General features: G+C 40.1%; 5 protein-coding genes across 5 annotated transcripts; 2 read left to right on the top strand and 3 right to left on the bottom strand. All coding sequences in view use genetic code 12, as the record gives it.

The window, feature by feature from the left end:
- Nucleotides 1-77: 77 nt before the first annotated feature.
- Nucleotides 78-1157, top strand: RFC2 (Subunit of heteropentameric Replication factor C (RF-C); the record flags this gene model as incomplete). The annotated part of the gene is made up of 1 exon (XM_006687652.1): nt 78-1157. One exon carries the CDS (start codon nt 78-80, stop codon nt 1155-1157), a length of 1080 nt encoding a protein of 359 aa, XP_006687715.1.
- An 86-nt stretch (nt 1158-1243) lies between these two features.
- PSN45_000222 (uncharacterized protein) lies at nt 1244-2980 on the bottom strand (the record flags this gene model as incomplete). Its single annotated transcript, XM_006687651.2, has 1 exon — nt 1244-2980. One exon carries the CDS (start codon nt 2978-2980, stop codon nt 1244-1246), a length of 1737 nt encoding a protein of 578 aa, XP_006687714.2.
- Nucleotides 2981-3383: 403 nt separating this feature from the next.
- On the bottom strand, nt 3384-6260 carry PPS1_1 (tyrosine/serine/threonine protein phosphatase pps1; the record flags this gene model as incomplete). Its single annotated transcript, XM_006687650.2, has 1 exon — nt 3384-6260. The coding sequence occupies one exon, from the start codon at nt 6258-6260 to the stop codon at nt 3384-3386; it is 2877 nt and encodes a 958-aa protein (XP_006687713.2).
- A 2543-nt stretch (nt 6261-8803) lies between these two features.
- PSN45_000220 (polysaccharide lyase) lies at nt 8804-10639 on the top strand (the record flags this gene model as incomplete). Its single annotated transcript, XM_006687649.1, has 1 exon — nt 8804-10639. One exon carries the CDS (start codon nt 8804-8806, stop codon nt 10637-10639), a length of 1836 nt encoding a protein of 611 aa, XP_006687712.1.
- Nucleotides 10640-10712: 73 nt separating this feature from the next.
- On the bottom strand, nt 10713-16331 carry CYR1_1 (cysteinyl-tRNA synthetase; the record flags this gene model as incomplete). Its single annotated transcript, XM_066157420.1, has 1 exon — nt 10713-16331. One exon carries the CDS (start codon nt 16329-16331, stop codon nt 10713-10715), a length of 5619 nt encoding a protein of 1872 aa, XP_066013517.1.
- Nucleotides 16332-16361: the final 30 nt, after the last annotated feature.

Here is a 16361-nt window from a genome sequence, read left to right as displayed (position 1 = left end):
AATTGTAATTCCACTAATCGTAGTTGAAAAATTTATCAACGCGTCTTTTTGTGAAGTCGATTTTCTCAAATCTACTAATGGTGTCTGAAGCAGAAAGATCCACCAGAAACAAGGCTTACGAGCAGGAGAAAATAGAGCATACGCCATGGGTAGAAAAGTATAGGCCTAAGAGCTTGGATGATGTGGCGTCTCAAGACCATACTGTTAAAGTGTTGAAGAGAACATTAGTGTCCGCCAACTTACCGCATATGTTATTCTACGGTCCACCAGGAACTGGTAAAACATCAACGATTTTGGCGTTGGCCAAGCTGCTTTACGGTCCTATTTTGTTCAAGAGTCGTGTTCTTGAGCTTAATGCTTCCGATGAAAGAGGAATTTCCATAGTCAGACAAAAGATCAAGAACTTTGCCCGATTGACCATCTCCAATCCGTCTCCTGAAGATTTGGAGAAATACCCATGCCCACCGTATAAGATCATCATTTTGGATGAAGCTGATTCTATGACCAACGATGCGCAATCTGCCTTGAGAAGAACAATGGAAACCTATTCTGGGGTCACCAGATTCTGTTTGGTTTGTAATTATATCACTAGAATCATCGATCCATTGGCCTCCAGATGCTCAAAATTCAGATTCAAGCCATTAAATAACTCCGATGCTTTGGGTAGATTACAATACATTGCTGGTCATGAAGGCATTGAAGCAGAGGAAGGAACCTTGGAAGAAGTGTTGAAAATCAGCAACGGTGATTTGAGAAGAGCCATTACGTATTTGCAATCGGCCACCAGATTACATTCGTCGCTTAAGCTCCTTGAAGAAGATATTAGTATTGGCACCAATAAGATCACGGTAGACTCCATTTTAGAGGTTGGTGGTGTTGTTAGTGACGAAATAATTGACAAGATTTTGAGCACAATCGAATCAAAAGATAGTAAAGAGATTATCGAAGAAACTAGAAATGTGGTACTACAAGGGTACAGTGCCCAACAAGTTATTGACCAGTTGCATGATAAGTTGATCATGGACGATTCAAGAAGCTCAATTGTAAAGAATCACGTCTCTCAGCTACTTTTCACAACTGACAAGAGACTAAATAGCGGCACCGATGAACACATTCAACTATTGAATTTGTTCTTAAAGGTCTCCCAAATAATCTGAATATCAAATGGACATGTTTGTATTGTTTCCTACTATATAACATCAATACACAATTTTAATCATATATACACCTTCATTTGATAGTTTTATTTTCCATTAGGTGGGGCCTGTTGATCCCGTAATACCCCATTATTACCCCGACCTCCGGGCTGATTACCTTGGTTTACCCCATTAGGAGGCATCATTCCAGGAGGAAATTGCATAAACTGAGGAACAGGACCTTGTTGTGAGGGAGGTGGCATGTTTCTCATCATGTTGGGGTCGTTTCTGAATTGCGGAGGAAGTTGGACTCCTGGAGGCATGAACCCCGGTGGAAACATTCCTTGTGCACCTGGAAATGGAAATGGGGGAATCATTTTGTTAGGACCAGCTCCTCTTTCACCACCTTCAGATTGTGGTTGGTCAGACTTTTGATTCAAACCTGGAGGAGGCATATTTTGCTGTTGATGAGGAGGGAAAGGTCCTTGTGGACGCTGGCCACCATTGTGTTGGAGCCATGGTGGTAAGTTTTGAGCCATATTTTTGGGCTGGGAGCCATTTTCAGGCTGTGAATTGTGATTTCCACCCTCATTTGGATTCTTGCTCATTAGAGACATGAAAAAAGAGTCGTTCTGCCCTTTAGGAGGGTTACCGGTTGGAATAGGAAAACCCGGGTGTAATCCAGGGGGGAATCCCATGGGGGGTACATGGCCATGAGGTCCAGCCATGGGAATTTGAGGAATTTGAGGATGTCCTTGCAATGGCTGGTGGCCTGGCATCTGTCTCATTTTAGATTCTTCAGGTGAATGTGAAGGGTTTGATTGTGGAGGACCTCCAGGGTACTGGTTTTGACCGGAGAGGCTTCGTCTTTGTATTCCTGGAGGCACAGATGGATCTGTGTTGACGGGGGTATTAATGGAGGATTGACTTGCAGTAGCAGAAGCTGGAGGTGCTCCTCCGAAAAACCGGGAGCTGGAACCTAGGTCGATAGGAGGTTGTGGTTTGGGTTCTTCCCTTGCAGTTTCAGGGGCTGGGGGAGTGAAGAAGGAAGAAAACCTGGAGCTTTTAGAAGATGAGTCTTGGGCATTCTTCTTATCATCAGTGGTATTTGTGGTCTTGACAAAGGAAAAGAAGTTGTCCACATCATTAGAAAGCTGCTGGGGTTCGGGTTTGGGTGGCTCTTTACCAGCAGTTATATCAGAAGCGTCATTCTTGCGGCGTTGAGACTGCTTCCATCTTTCGAAATCTTCCACGGTGTCACCCATCTCAAACTTCATCTTGTTGTCAATATCGGTGCTTTCATTCCATTCAGGTACCGAGTCCACATCATCGCCGAAAAAGTCACTGGAGTCGGGCTTCTTCTTTCTGTTTTCAAATTCTTTCTTATTGTTGTTGTTGTTGTTGTTGAAAGTATTATTTCTCTTATTGTGTTTGCCTCCAAATTCCTTCTGGAAGTGCTGCTTTTTATTGACGTGGAACAAACACCAGAACTCTTTAGGGGGGAGTTGGTCTGCTATTGTGGCATCTGCTAATGGGATAAGAGACATAAGCTCGTCGATAGAATAAACTTGGGAAGAGTTGGACTTGGTAGCACTTATCTCATACCTATTTGACTTCACCGATTTGGGGCTTGAAGAACTGGATGATGTCTTTAATTCAAACTCAGGACTGGTTTCCTTGGCTGCTTTGGACATAGCAGAGTCTAATAACTGGGACAATACATTGCTAGGTTCCAAGGAGGTTGTTTGATTTTGGGCAGCAATATTTATAGATGTTTGATCATTAGAGGACACTTGGACGATAGATGGATCCGAAAGGAGGGGATTTGATTGTAGACCAGACATTTGCGGAAGAATATCAATTGGCCAATCGGTGTAAGGAGGGGTCTGAGGATGCTAAAGTTGGAGGCCTGCTAAACTATAGCGTTTACTTGTACAACTTGATCGATGGAAAAATTTTCTAAGGATCGGTGAGGGTTTTTGAACTGACTGCGATTCATGGAGGTGTGAAAAACTGATAAAAATGTTTTGATATAATACAAACCTACGAAAATATACACGGTATAACTTTTGGGTGGCTACAAAACAATTAATGTAGTGTCCATCAAGTGTACCAATAACATGACCAAATAATGGTTCTCCACATCTCTCTATAAGGTGTGCAAGATGTGGCAAAATAGAACTAAATGTGAACTTTTATGCTATCACCAATCGGGAAAGGAACGGGACGGGATGTCAGAGTGGTCAATTAGTTTGTTAGGTACGGGGTATTCAATGAGGTAATTTCTCGACACATGGCAAACCAATCGATTTCACGGAGACAATCATCGTGTTCTTGCTTATGTAGTTCTTCCCATTTGAACAATTCATACATGAACTTTAAATTTGGTTGAATAATGATATTCAATCTTCTAACTCTCACATAAAGATAAGCCTTTGGTAAATTGATTTTGAGTCTTCTCATGACTTCAGCAATTACCACTGTAGCTGACCTTGATACCCCTACACGGCAGTGCACCAATATCTTGGTCTGACCATGAGATATTTGATATTGCTCTTCGATATAGTCAAGAATCACTGGCAATGAAGACTCAAGTTGAGCAATTCCATCATCTTGAAGGTTATTGACCTTCATGACCTGGTCGACTGGTGAGTGAGCCTTTGTCTTATCATTGGGGACAATGTTGTACAACTCGATGTCACCATTGTTTAGCTCATCAATAATTATGTCATTATCTCTTTGGAATTTAGATCCATTAAGCCACGACAAAGGTTCACCTACCGAGATCACTTTTTTGATTCCGAGTTCTTTTAATAATGGAAGACAACTAGCATGTTTCAACGAGCCCAAATAAAGGTATGGTAAAATTCTTGAAGGAAGAGACCCTTCCACTTCCTTACACCAATCAGTCTCATAAGGAATAAAAGATTCATCCCCGGACGAAGAACTTGACGAAGAAGAGGAGAATTCATCATCATTGATCAAATCTGAAGACTCGATTATTCCCTTCCTAAAGTCTTCCATTAATGTTCTAGGACTCAACAATAACTGGTTCACCTCTTTACTGGGAATCTCTTCAAAATCCTCCCAATCAACATCATCATTTGCGACCGGTGAATATTTCCTTAGTATTGGTTCTAACTTCAGTAAAATTTGAACATCCGTGTTGAAAATGTAAAATGGACGACCATATTTCAAATGCAAGGTGATTATTGCACGATTTAATGAAGTATTTGTGGAATAAATGGTGTAAATCAAAATGAGAAGTGACAGTTCGGTATATCCATCAGAACAATAAATGAGGGAGTCCAAATTTTTCACACAACTTATCAAGTAAAGCAACTTACAAGTATTCAAGATGGAAATGATGTTGTCCTGCGTAATATCCCCGAGACCGATGGAACCTGACGAAGGAAATGTCAAACAGAAATAGTCGCCGACATCATTACAAGAAGAATCTTCTGACTTACTGAACAATGATAGCAAGCTTTCAAGATTAGGTTTATCTGGGAAGTTGGCCTCATTGAAACAGTTAATGAACATTTTGTAATTCAAATTTGGCAATGGCAAAATGGTTTCAATCAAGTTCTCTGAATTGATATTAGATGTGGTTATCGAATTCAATGGGTTACAATACAAGTTTTTTATGTCAACAAGTTTCTTGTTTGCCAAGTACTCTTTTTTACCTGAGTAAATGAAGTTTAAGAAGTTTTGATAATCCCATGAGTTACCCGAATACAAGCACCCGTTCAATCTTGAAGCAGAAGACATCTTGATGGTTTCTATCTTCTCCTTGATAATGTACTCGGTATCCCAATTCTGTAAAAATTTCAAACTCAACTTAACCATTTCATTAAGGTCAAAATTCTTGCTTGGGAACTTGTTCTTCAAAGTAACAGATTGGATCTTTGTCGCAAGCCCAATATCATCAAAATCTGTTAATACAAAAGTGTTGTAAACAGGTCTCAGTTCACCATCTATGTCCAGGTTGTTTGCTTCCTCGAATCTCTGAGCTAACCAGAATAACCTTGCCAAGCTATGACATGTTTGCAAATTCTTCTCATCAAAACAATAAATGATGAAGTCCGAGCAAATTGCCAGCTTAGCCACTTGGATATGGTAGTTTCTTAGAGACACACCTCGTTCTAGAGGGTCTAAATCTAAGAACATCGGTAAATAATTAAGTTCAAATATATCTCTCAAGAATACCTCTAAAATTGTGTCTATGGATTCCTCATTTGGAAATACCTTCAATACCATGATCTTAACTAATTCGCAAACTTCATCTCTTGATATGTCTATTGGACATAGCACCTCGTTGACCAAAGTGTTGTTTTTCAATATAGGACCTTCATGGTCTCGTATGCTTGCATTGACGGTCATTAAGAACCTAGAATAGGGTTTGGAACATAGAAGTTCCTCATCGACTGATTCTTCACTGTATTTCTTCTCCTGCTTAATGAAGTACCGCCTTTGGGAGAAATTCTTTGGATGTAATCCGTGAAGCCATGGGAACATTTGACGAGTATTAGGAAGGGGTTTGTTGAAATACCAGTTAAATACTGGCTCCACACTTCCAATTTTCAAGGACATAATCTTCATGTTCTCTGGAAATTTTTCGTAGCAGACCAGATCTAAGGTTTTGTAGAAGGCCGAATTCATATCCAACGGTGACAACAAACTGGTAGTAAATTCCTCTTCTTCCTGGTCATGTTTTCGTACGTTCAATCGGGCAGTTTTACTGCCAATGGTATCACACACCTCACACTGATCAGGCTCCTCGACAGTCACATTGAAATTGTGTAATCTTGCCCGAAACCTATCGCGCTCATACAATGAGTCATTTGAAGTGGAAGATGACCTCTTACTGTTTCGTATAAACATCGATAACTTGCTGCCACTTTTATTCACTGGTTTCGGGTGTAAGTTCATTGCAATGTTATTGAGAGGTTCTTTTGTATCTGATTTAGTACCACTTGAAGTTGATGAAACCGAAGATGAAGAACCTGGAGTCATGGAACGAGTGGTTGTTGTGGACAAGCTATCGGAGTCGATTGTCAAGCTGGATCGCGGGACTTGAGGAGTTTCCAAGGGAACGGAAGATGCTTCTTTATCTTTGGGCATTGGAGATTTTGGTATTGATATCGCCGTAACTGGAGATCCACTTGACATAGTTTGATATATCAAAGAATACCGATTTTTGCAACTTTTTATAGAACATTCAAGCCCTGGGCGATGTTTGAAGATGGTTTTGTGCGATACTGTACGGATAGGTCACCAAGTTGAGTTGGAGAAACACTAAGGAAATCTAAACGCCTGTGATAAATGAGTGGGCGTTAAGGGGGAAAAGAACTTGTTGAGAGTTAGTTTGACAAAAGCTTTCAGGGCTTGTCGTTGTATCCCAAATCCTATTAAGTTTCGAGGGACAGGAATATAATGTGATGTGAGTAACAATTATTTACAATGTGACCTGTAAATTTGATGTGGAAGTGAGAATAATTTGAGAAAAATTGGGTGAAAGCTTTATCAGATAAACTATTAACTAATCGCGGGAATTCCTCGAGGTGTGCAAGCGCAAATTTTTTCCTGCTTATCTACGTTTGTAGATAAGGCAGGGATGATAACTGAGTCAGATAAGCTTTATTTTTATGCGATCGGTAATGAGAGGTCCTCAAAGTCACGTGGAGTACAAGGTGATGACAACTAACAGTTGGATGTAGAAGTCATGGGTGAGGAGCAATGTGATTGGCATACCAATATATGTGCCATGTGATGGATGGTTTTGTGACTGGCACTCTAAAATTGTGGCACCATGGCAAAAGGTGTAAAACTTGATTAGAATGGCGATCATGTGAATGCTAGATAAGGCACCCTAGTCTATAATCGGTCTTTACGGGTAAACCGTTTCTTAGCCCCTCGAAATTTTGTTAGCATGATTGACCGGAATTGAAATATCGCTTTCCAGTACTAACACACTTCCCTCCACAAATATTAAGACTTTGAACTATAGCAAAACATGTTGGAACCGTCGATGTGAATTTTGATCCACCTCTCACGCAGAGCACATCGTGTGTCATTATTTAATCTGCGAAAATAGACGTTGATGAACCTCATTCGATTCCTTAATGATTGCTACTTCCACAGAAGCTATTGTATAGGCTCAACAATTGGGTTGATAATTATATTTGTCCACAACAAGAGATTTTCACTTGTCCACAACTATCGATTTGGCAATTGTATTGATTTTCATACTGGTAACTACAGTGTTATTCTATGGTGACTTTACATGATTATTCTTGTGTATCTTAAAACCTTAAACCAGAAATATACGAATAATTGGACTTGAAGCCCATCCTCCCTAAGCTAATTTCATTACCATCTAGGTAATTGTAAACTTTTCGGTTTCATTCAGAACGATAAACCCAATAGATATATAAACCTTGGATAAGTCCATGATCTAGAAATTGATTTAATTCATCGTCGTCTTTATTCTCGAGTCAGATGCAAAGCACGCAGTAAAAATACTATTCACATAGTCATTTATTTATGGTACTTATAGCAAACTCAGTAAGCACTCTTGGATTTAAGCTTCAATGAAAACTTGATCCCACTATTTTCGAAGAGCTTGACGAAGCTCCTACGCTTTTTCATCAGCTATAAAGTGTCACAGGATGATCTAGGCTCCGAATTGGTGTCAGGACCAGGCTCTACTCTCGAAAGAATCGTGGAGCTTCTTCTCCTTGCAGCCGTTTGGGCCAATTTACTGGTGGGCCTTTTGCGGGTAGTTTTGGACTCGGGAGGTTTATTATGCTTGTTCCTTGTGAGGTCGAACAGACCACATACTTGGTTTGTGCGATAATTCAGAGATCTGAAAGGTGGTATCGTTGCTATCGATGCTAAAGTTAGACTGATTCATCTGGTTGCTCGTATCATCAGCGTCGTCCTTAAGGGAGTGGATCAAAATGGAATGTGAAAAAAAAATCAATGGATTCTTAAACCAACCAACATTAAAGTCCTGTAGGTACTTAGGGTTACGCCTCTTGTTCTATTACCAGCCTTTTATTGATACTTATATGCCCAATCCCTTTCAGTCACTGTTTTCGATTGCATCATTAGTGCTAAAATAACTCGATTTAGACATCGGTGTTATCAATATATTTCAAAATCTGGGAAACTCTTCAAACCCATTCCTTTGTCTCCGAAAACAGGTACCGTACAATTTCAGTTACTTGGCTCTAGCCCCTATTACCAACACCATTCCCTCCAGGCAACCAAATGTGGGGTACCTTCAAAGTTCACCAACCACAACAAATACCTTCTCCTTCACCACATTAGACATTCCACAAACAGAGGTAAAAAAACGGGGGATCATCACATATTTAAAGGGGTAACACCCTAGTATACAGTACACTCTCATTAACCAATCAATGACCAGGCTGTCGATTGACCCACCTACATGTTGAGGCAGGTAACAACATTGTCTTACACATATCTTACCTCATCCCCCACCTCGGCAACAGTGTAACACTGGCCGAGCATTGTTCAACGGCGGCATATACGCATCCCCCACATTCTCCGCTCATTATGAGCCCTACCCGCGACCCCAGATTTTGGAGCAATTGGTATTTAAATACCACTACAATGGCAGGATTCCCTGTGAACTACCAATGAAGTTTCTGTCTATATTCAAGATTGTCAGTTTGACTCAATTGGTTTTGGGAGCATCTGTGAAGCTGAAAAAAACCACTTATGATAACTACTTAACGCCTGTTAAGGTAGGAAGTTTGATCAAAGGTGATCTGCCATTTATAGCCAACGTCACAAACTCAAATTCAAGTGATCTTCAAGTAATTCTTGGAAATGACAAGTTCACCTTGGAAATGGGTGCTCGGTATGGAACCAAGTTATTGTGGACTCAAAATGAAGGAGATGAGCCAGTCGATTTGGTCGGCGATGCAGTTGGTTTCTATGCGTCTAACCAAGGTGCTTTGAATAACATGAACTACACATCGGTGGCAGTGGTGTCCCATGATGATACCAAGATTGATATTGCCTTATACGGTTACGAAGGTGAGAACCACTTGGTACTTTTCAAAGGATTGGATGGATTCTACAACTACTATGTTTCTCACAACTTGCCTGTTTTGGGTGAGTTCCGTACTCTTTTCAGACTTAACCCTGATGTTTACCAAAATGGTCACACCTCTATTAAAGATGAAGCTTTGCCACTGTTCCCAGATGACTATAAAGGAACTAAGGTCTTTGATGAAACTTGGTTACTCAGCTCCGCCAATGGCACCAATAAATATCTCACCAAGTATGACTGGTCAAGTCGTCTTCATGAAGAGGAGGTATATGGGGTTTATGGCTCTTACAATAATAGAACCTATGGATTCTGGCTCATTTCTCCTGGTAGAGACTACTACTGTGGAGACCAGATTAAACAGGAGTTACTCATTCACAGAGAGTCTTCAACTGGTGATGTTGTTTTGCTTAACATGTTACACGGTACCCACTTTGAAGTGGAATATGATGAAACTTTTGTAGACAACAAGGTTTGGGGTCCCTACTTATGGTACTTCAATGATGGCTCTGTGAGTGATGCTAATAGGCGATGGAAAAAAGAGCTGTTCAACTGGCCCTATAAGTGGTTAAATGACAAGGACTACCAAGCAAGATCTTCTGTTTCGGGGAGAATTGTGTTAGAAAACGGTTCTCCTGCTGGAAACGTCAACGTATTCTTAGGTGCTACCAACAATTATACTATGCTCCAGGGAGCTGCCTACCAGTACTATGGATACACCGATGAGGAAGGTTACTTCAGTATCGACAACGTTAGAAGTGGTGAAAAGTACTATCTTCAAGCATTCCCATCTGAATGGAGTGCTAAACTGACGGATATTGGACAAATATCCGGTAACTTCACTTACAAGAAACAAATACTGCTTAAGAAAGACACAGACTTGGGAACCATCAAATGGAAGACTCCTACTGATAAGCTCGTTTGGCAAATTGGAACCTACGACAGAACCACTAAAGGATTCAAATACGGGGCCGTTAAATATCAAGACTTCCAAACCGAGCAATGCCCTAGTGACTTTGACTTTTATGTGGGAAACACTTCCGACTACGAATGGTGTTATGCAAAGAGTAAAGCTGGAACTTGGAACGTTCATTTTGATTTGGATAAAATTGAATCTGATGCTGCGTTATATGTTTCCATTGCTGGTTTCACTGGTAACAATTCCTTTGTTGGTGGAAACTCTACCCGGTTGGGAGTTGTTCTTAATGGCTGTGTTTTGGAAGATGAATATGAGACCAACTTGTATAATGATAAGTCTACTTATCGATCTTCATCTTTTGCTGGTAACTGGTTCTATAGTAAGTTGAAGGTCAAAAAGAGCTGTCTTGTGAAAGGTGAAAATCTTTTGGAATTCACTACCTCCACCTACACCGCAAACTACGGTATTATGTGGGATTCGATTAAGTTGTTATGGAATTAAGGAGATTTTGGTTGAAAAGAAAGATTTTGTAGTCCATATATAGTATTTTGCTTTATAGTCCATATATAGTATTTTACTTTCCAGTTAATTGCTTGAATTCCAGAATGATTTGGGATAATTCAGACATCACTGAGTTGGCGGTAGCAGACTTCTTGAAGTTGAAACTGCCATCTAATGCACTCAATTGTTGTCTCGTATGTAATATCCCCACACAATTTTCGATTCTTACAACCACATGGTTTAACAATCCAAGCATTTCGTTATCTCCAAATAAAGAGCTGGATTTGTCAAATAATTGATTAGACGAATTCTCCTGGAACTCGTTCATGAAATGAGTACCATTGAGACCCAATATAATTCTCTCGAGTCTCAAAGAAATGGTTCTCAATCCATAAATGCTTTCGATAGGAATGGCACCAAATAATCTTGAAGTATCAGCAACAGCAGATGTTTGTTTCTGGAAACTTTCAAACCGAATCTGCAATTTCTTGGGATACACCAAAGTAATATGCTCAGGAGCTTCCAATCCCTTCAACTTCCTTTCTCCGATATCATAGTAAACAAACCCGATCTCATATAATTGTTTAATTTCCTTTTCGATAATTTCTCCGGCTACCATATTTCCTTGGTATCCCTCATTAATTGTGATCTTCTTATCGACAATATTTTTATGTAAATCGAACAAGGTATTAATCTCATCCAAAAAGTCCGAACTGATACAAATCTGACCACCATCAGCTAAAGCACTAATTCTAGAGGTTCTGTTCACAATAGGGCCAAAGTAGTCCATTCTTCGGGTCACAACATCTAGTTCACACACTGGAGATCCCCAATGGATCCCCATTCTAACAGACAAACCTCTGTAGATAATATTTCCGGAATTGTCAGTGACTTCAAAACATTGATCGGTTTCCAAGATTTCAACAGGCCAATCGGCAGTCAATAGTTGTTGCTGAACATTAAAACACCATAACAACGCAGAGGTTGGGGAAGGGAAAGACACTATGAAAGCATCCCCTTCGGTCTTCACTTCGTAACCTCCTATGATCCTCAATTGTCTTCTCATAATGGAGTTATGAATTTTGATGGCAGATCTCATCGCAACAGGGTAAGTGTCCCATAATAACGTTGAATTCTTGATATCAGTGAACACCATTGCTAACTCGCCAACTGGAGGTTCAATTTCATCGTCTAACATTCTCAACGCAGCATCACCAGGACCTTGTGCTCTATCTCTTCTTTTCTTGTTGGAGAAAAGCTCGTTTTCCCGTCCAAGATTGTTGTACAACCCATTGGAACCATACTTCTGTTTGAGATGTTTTTGATCTCCCAAGCTTATAACCATAACGGCCATCTTATCAGTAGCTCCGTATGAAAGGGCAAAATCTCTAAGTTTTTGAGCAGCTAACATCGGATCTTCCTTTTCAGATCGGATAATATCAACTGCCAACTCATACGAAATGTAATCCCAAAACACCTTTGTGGCCAAAACAATCATATCATCACCATTGGCAATCTCCAACTGCTTAATATCAGGACCTGAGTGTAAATGGGGCAAGTAGCTGAAAAAACCAGCTCCTCTGGAAATATACAAATCACCATCCAAAGTACCATCACCTGAAACATATCCACCCGAAGCTCTTATCCGTTCAAATTCAGTACGATTTGTGGGGTCGTGTTTGGTGGTTAACATGACATGGTCACCATTGTCTCTGGACAATAAAGCTTCGGTGTCACCAATGTTGGCAGTATACAATTTCTTGTCTTTGATGTATATGACGGTTACACTACAACCAGCAGAGCCATCTTCAGCCAAGGTAAGATCGGCCAAATCTTTCCTGACCTGAGCTGTAGCCAAAGAATTTCCAGATTTTTTGGCCGCCAAAATTCCATTGATCTCTTTGTTCAATAATAAAAATGTTCTTCTCATAGCATCTGGAATCTCTTCATCTGACTTAATCTTATCCAACTCTTCTGATAAGTGACGACCAATTAAACTTTTACAAATAGATGAAATACGATGTCCGTGGCTTGTCGGCCCTCCCTTTCCATCAAAACTGGCAAATAAGGCTTCGTTTTCGTTTCCTCTATACTTTTGAATAAAAAGATCCCTAGATGAAACATAATCTCTGGCCCCCATAATATCAGACACACCATAGCCAACATTATCCAACTCAGATGCAGTGGTCCTGACTCTCATTTCAGTATTTTGGTCGGGAACAGCTGTTGTGGTCAAAGTGACATCGATCAAACCTAACACCTTCAAGTTTTTCAACACCAACAAACTATCAAAGTATTCACCAGTTTCAGGATTCTTAACATGACTTTGCTTGATTTCAAATCTCTTATTTCCGGAGAAGTTCAAGTACTTCAACTTATCATTCCAATGCCAACTCCAATCGTATGGCCAATTGCTGATATTATACTTCAACTGATTAGAACCAACATCCAAAGATTGCAAGTTTTTCAACTTACTCAACTCAGCTGGCAAAGATACTAACTTATTGTGGTTCAAGAAAAGCAATCTTAAAGACTTTATGCCTTCAAAATCGTCACCCGGTAATGCCGATAACTCGTTACCAGATAGGTATAAGTCAGTTAACTTCAGCATTCTCCTGAGGGCACCATCTGGGATCTCCAAAATGTCGTTATAAGACAAATTCAAACTCTTTAATTGTGTCAAGAAACTCAAAGAATTGAAACAGTCATCATTCAATCGGTTGTCGGCCAACGCCAATACAACCAAACTATCGATCAAAGAACTAGCCTGGGCGACAATAGAAGAACTTGAGCTTGAATTATCCATGCTTGAAGAGTTTAGATCCTTAGTCGTAAAATTATCTGTACCACCTTCAGTGATTGTCTTCATCTCCTTCTTTGGCCGTTCAATTCCTTGCAAGTTTACAGAAGACGAGATCCTCTTTGCAAGAGACAAAGGAGGTTTGGGAAACGAACTCAAGAGATTTGAGCTCACGTTCAAAGCAGTTAAAACCTTCAAGTTCCATATCTCGTCTGGTAAAGTCTGTAAGTTGTTAGAATGCAAGTCAACGTATTGTAAAGAATGCAAATTTCCAATTGTAGCTGGTAAAGATTGAATGTTATTTCCAAATGCAGAAAAATAGGACAACTTGAGCAAATTACCCAAGTTATCTGGCAATTCCACCAAATGATTCTTATCTAAAACCAACTTTTCTATATTTGAAATTTTGTTGAAGAAGTCAGGAGGAATCATAGTCAACTTAGCTTTGGACAAGTCTAAAACTGTCAACCTTGATAACACATTATTAAACTTCAAGCTTGTAATTGGATTTCTATCAAAGTTTAACAAACGGAAGCTCTCCATCTTATCACTGAATCTGGAAATATTGTTTTTAGAAGCATAAACTGCTTCTAAATTTGGTAAGGACCCCAATACATCAATGTTAGAGATATAGTTGTACCTGATATCCAATCTCTTCAAAGAAGATAACTCTCCAAAAAATGCAGGGAGCTCTTTGCTCAATTTATTGGTACAAAGGTTCAACTTAACCAATTTCTTTAAGTTGCTGAGTGACTTGGGGAGATAAGATAAATCATTATAACTTAAATCCAAGTCTCGTAAGTTCACCAAATCGCTGACCGGGGTGGGATATGAATTGAAGTAGTTTGAAGATAAATTCAAAGTCTCCAAGTTTTCCAATTTCGAAAAGGACTTTGGTAAGGAATTTAATTGATTCAGGTTCAATTTCAAATGCTTTAAGGCCCTTAAGTGGCTGATTTTAGGAGGGATTTCATCCAAAAAGTTCTTTTCCAAGTCAAGATACTTCAATGACTTGGCTTCAAATATGTTAACAGGGAAGTCTGAGCAACCGTTACGAGAGAAAGTCAAACTGCTTAAATAGCCACAAGACTGAAGGAAGTCCAAAGGTATATGAATACCTGGATTATCAGCAACATTCAAAGATTCGATTTCATATGTGTGTTGATGGAAGATGATAGGAATGGTTTTCAAGTCCAATCCAGAGATATCCACATTTACGTAGTCTTTAGACAAAGATACTTCTTCCTCGTGAGTCAAATTTCTCAAATACACCACATCAACGACAAACTTACAGACATAAGAAAGATCTTCACTTCCAATCATTCGAAGGTTATCAGCTTCAGTGTATCCACTCAATAGAAGTAAACCCATTTGAATTTTCAAGGGTAATTCAAAAGGTTCTAAGATCTTCACATAGTTACCAATATGAACGGATAAACGGTAATTTTGAGTAGAGTCAAGAAAAAACTTCTTCTGGACACTCATCAAAAGCTCGGTGGTCGTGGTATCGAGCGAGTTCAAAATGGTTGCAAATGTGTTATCCTCACGGAAAACTCTGATAATAGAGTTGTTAGATTTAGCTTTTCCACTGGTGGGAACAACATGTAAAGTGTTTTTGGACCCATATAACACGGGCAATTGGGTCTGTTTCACCGGCTTGTCATCATGGAGCTTCCCATTCGACTTCTGTAATGAAAAGGCAGAGTTCCAGTTATTTGTTCCTCTTCCAGCGTTGTTCTGGTTTTCATTCAGAATTGTTTTCGAAAGATCTTTGTCTTCTTGCACCTTGGCCGTAGTGGGAGATATGGTTATAGAGTTTGAATTTGAGTCAGAATCTGAGTCTGAGTTTTCTTCATTTATCTCTTTGGGGGAATCAAACGTGAATGCCCGGACATCCCAACTGTCTGGTGCTTTCCAACTACCTCCTACTCCACTTTCAACCCGCGAGGGCATTGCAAACGCAGACTGTGACCTTCTTAGTGGAGAAATGGCGGTGGTGGAATGGACTGGCTTCAAGTAGTCCGTACCTTCCCCGGAGGCTGGAGGTGTCTTCAACACTCCATTGAGATCACTCAAGTTTATATCGATGTCGAATCCAGTATTATGTCTTTTCGCAGCACCATCTTCTTTGGTGTAAGACTTGCCAGAGCTGTTGGAATCACCACTACTGTTCCGTGTTTTGGAGAATGAAGTGGTGGATCCTCTTTGTGCCCTCAACGTGCTGGTAGGTGTATTATGATCAAAAGTTATGGAAGAAAGCCGGAATTTGAATTTTCCACCTGAGCCGGAAGAGTTGGTGGAGCTGACACTTTTCCTTGTGTTTGGGTTTGCATTTGTATTTGCATTTGCAGAAGTATTGCTCGAGCTGACTGAAGGATTTCTAGAGTCGGAAGTACGCTCTGTGTAGTTATAGTTCTCACTGGCAGGTGCTGGAGCTGGTACTGGTACTGGTATAAGTGGAACAGGAGCTGATACCGAAGAATGGTTGGAATGGTTGGAATGGGCAGAAGTATCCGAGTCTTTACGGGTGGAATATATGAGCTTTCCAAGCAACGAGCTTCCCTTTTTCCGAAACCGGGGCTTTATTGGCTGCTGTAAAGGAGGGATTATATTTCCTGACTTCCGATTATTGTGAAATCCCTTATAATTAGAATCCACTCCTTCCTGATCAGTTCCTCGGTGAGGCAGCTCGGGAGGCAGCGAGTGTTCTTCATCTTGGATCCCTGGTAAGTAAACAACCGATGACCGCGGGCTGTAGTTGGAATCGTGGTTGGAAGAGTCATAATCGTGATTATTCACACTGCTAGTAGTGGTATTGGGGTAGGAGCCTGAATCTTTAGATTTATCCTTGAAGCTATCAAAGTTGGAATTAAAGCTAAACGGTTGACTCATGATGGCAGTCTTGGAATATTTAAAGGTGTC

The sequence above is a fragment of the Yamadazyma tenuis genome, chromosome 1, assembly GCF_029203305.1.
Source record: "Yamadazyma tenuis chromosome 1, complete sequence".
In the NCBI taxonomy this organism is placed as follows: Eukaryota; Fungi; Ascomycota; class Pichiomycetes; order Serinales; family Debaryomycetaceae; genus Yamadazyma; species Yamadazyma tenuis.
Note: the sequence above shows the minus strand (reverse complement) of the source record. Positions and strands in the feature narration are given on the sequence as shown.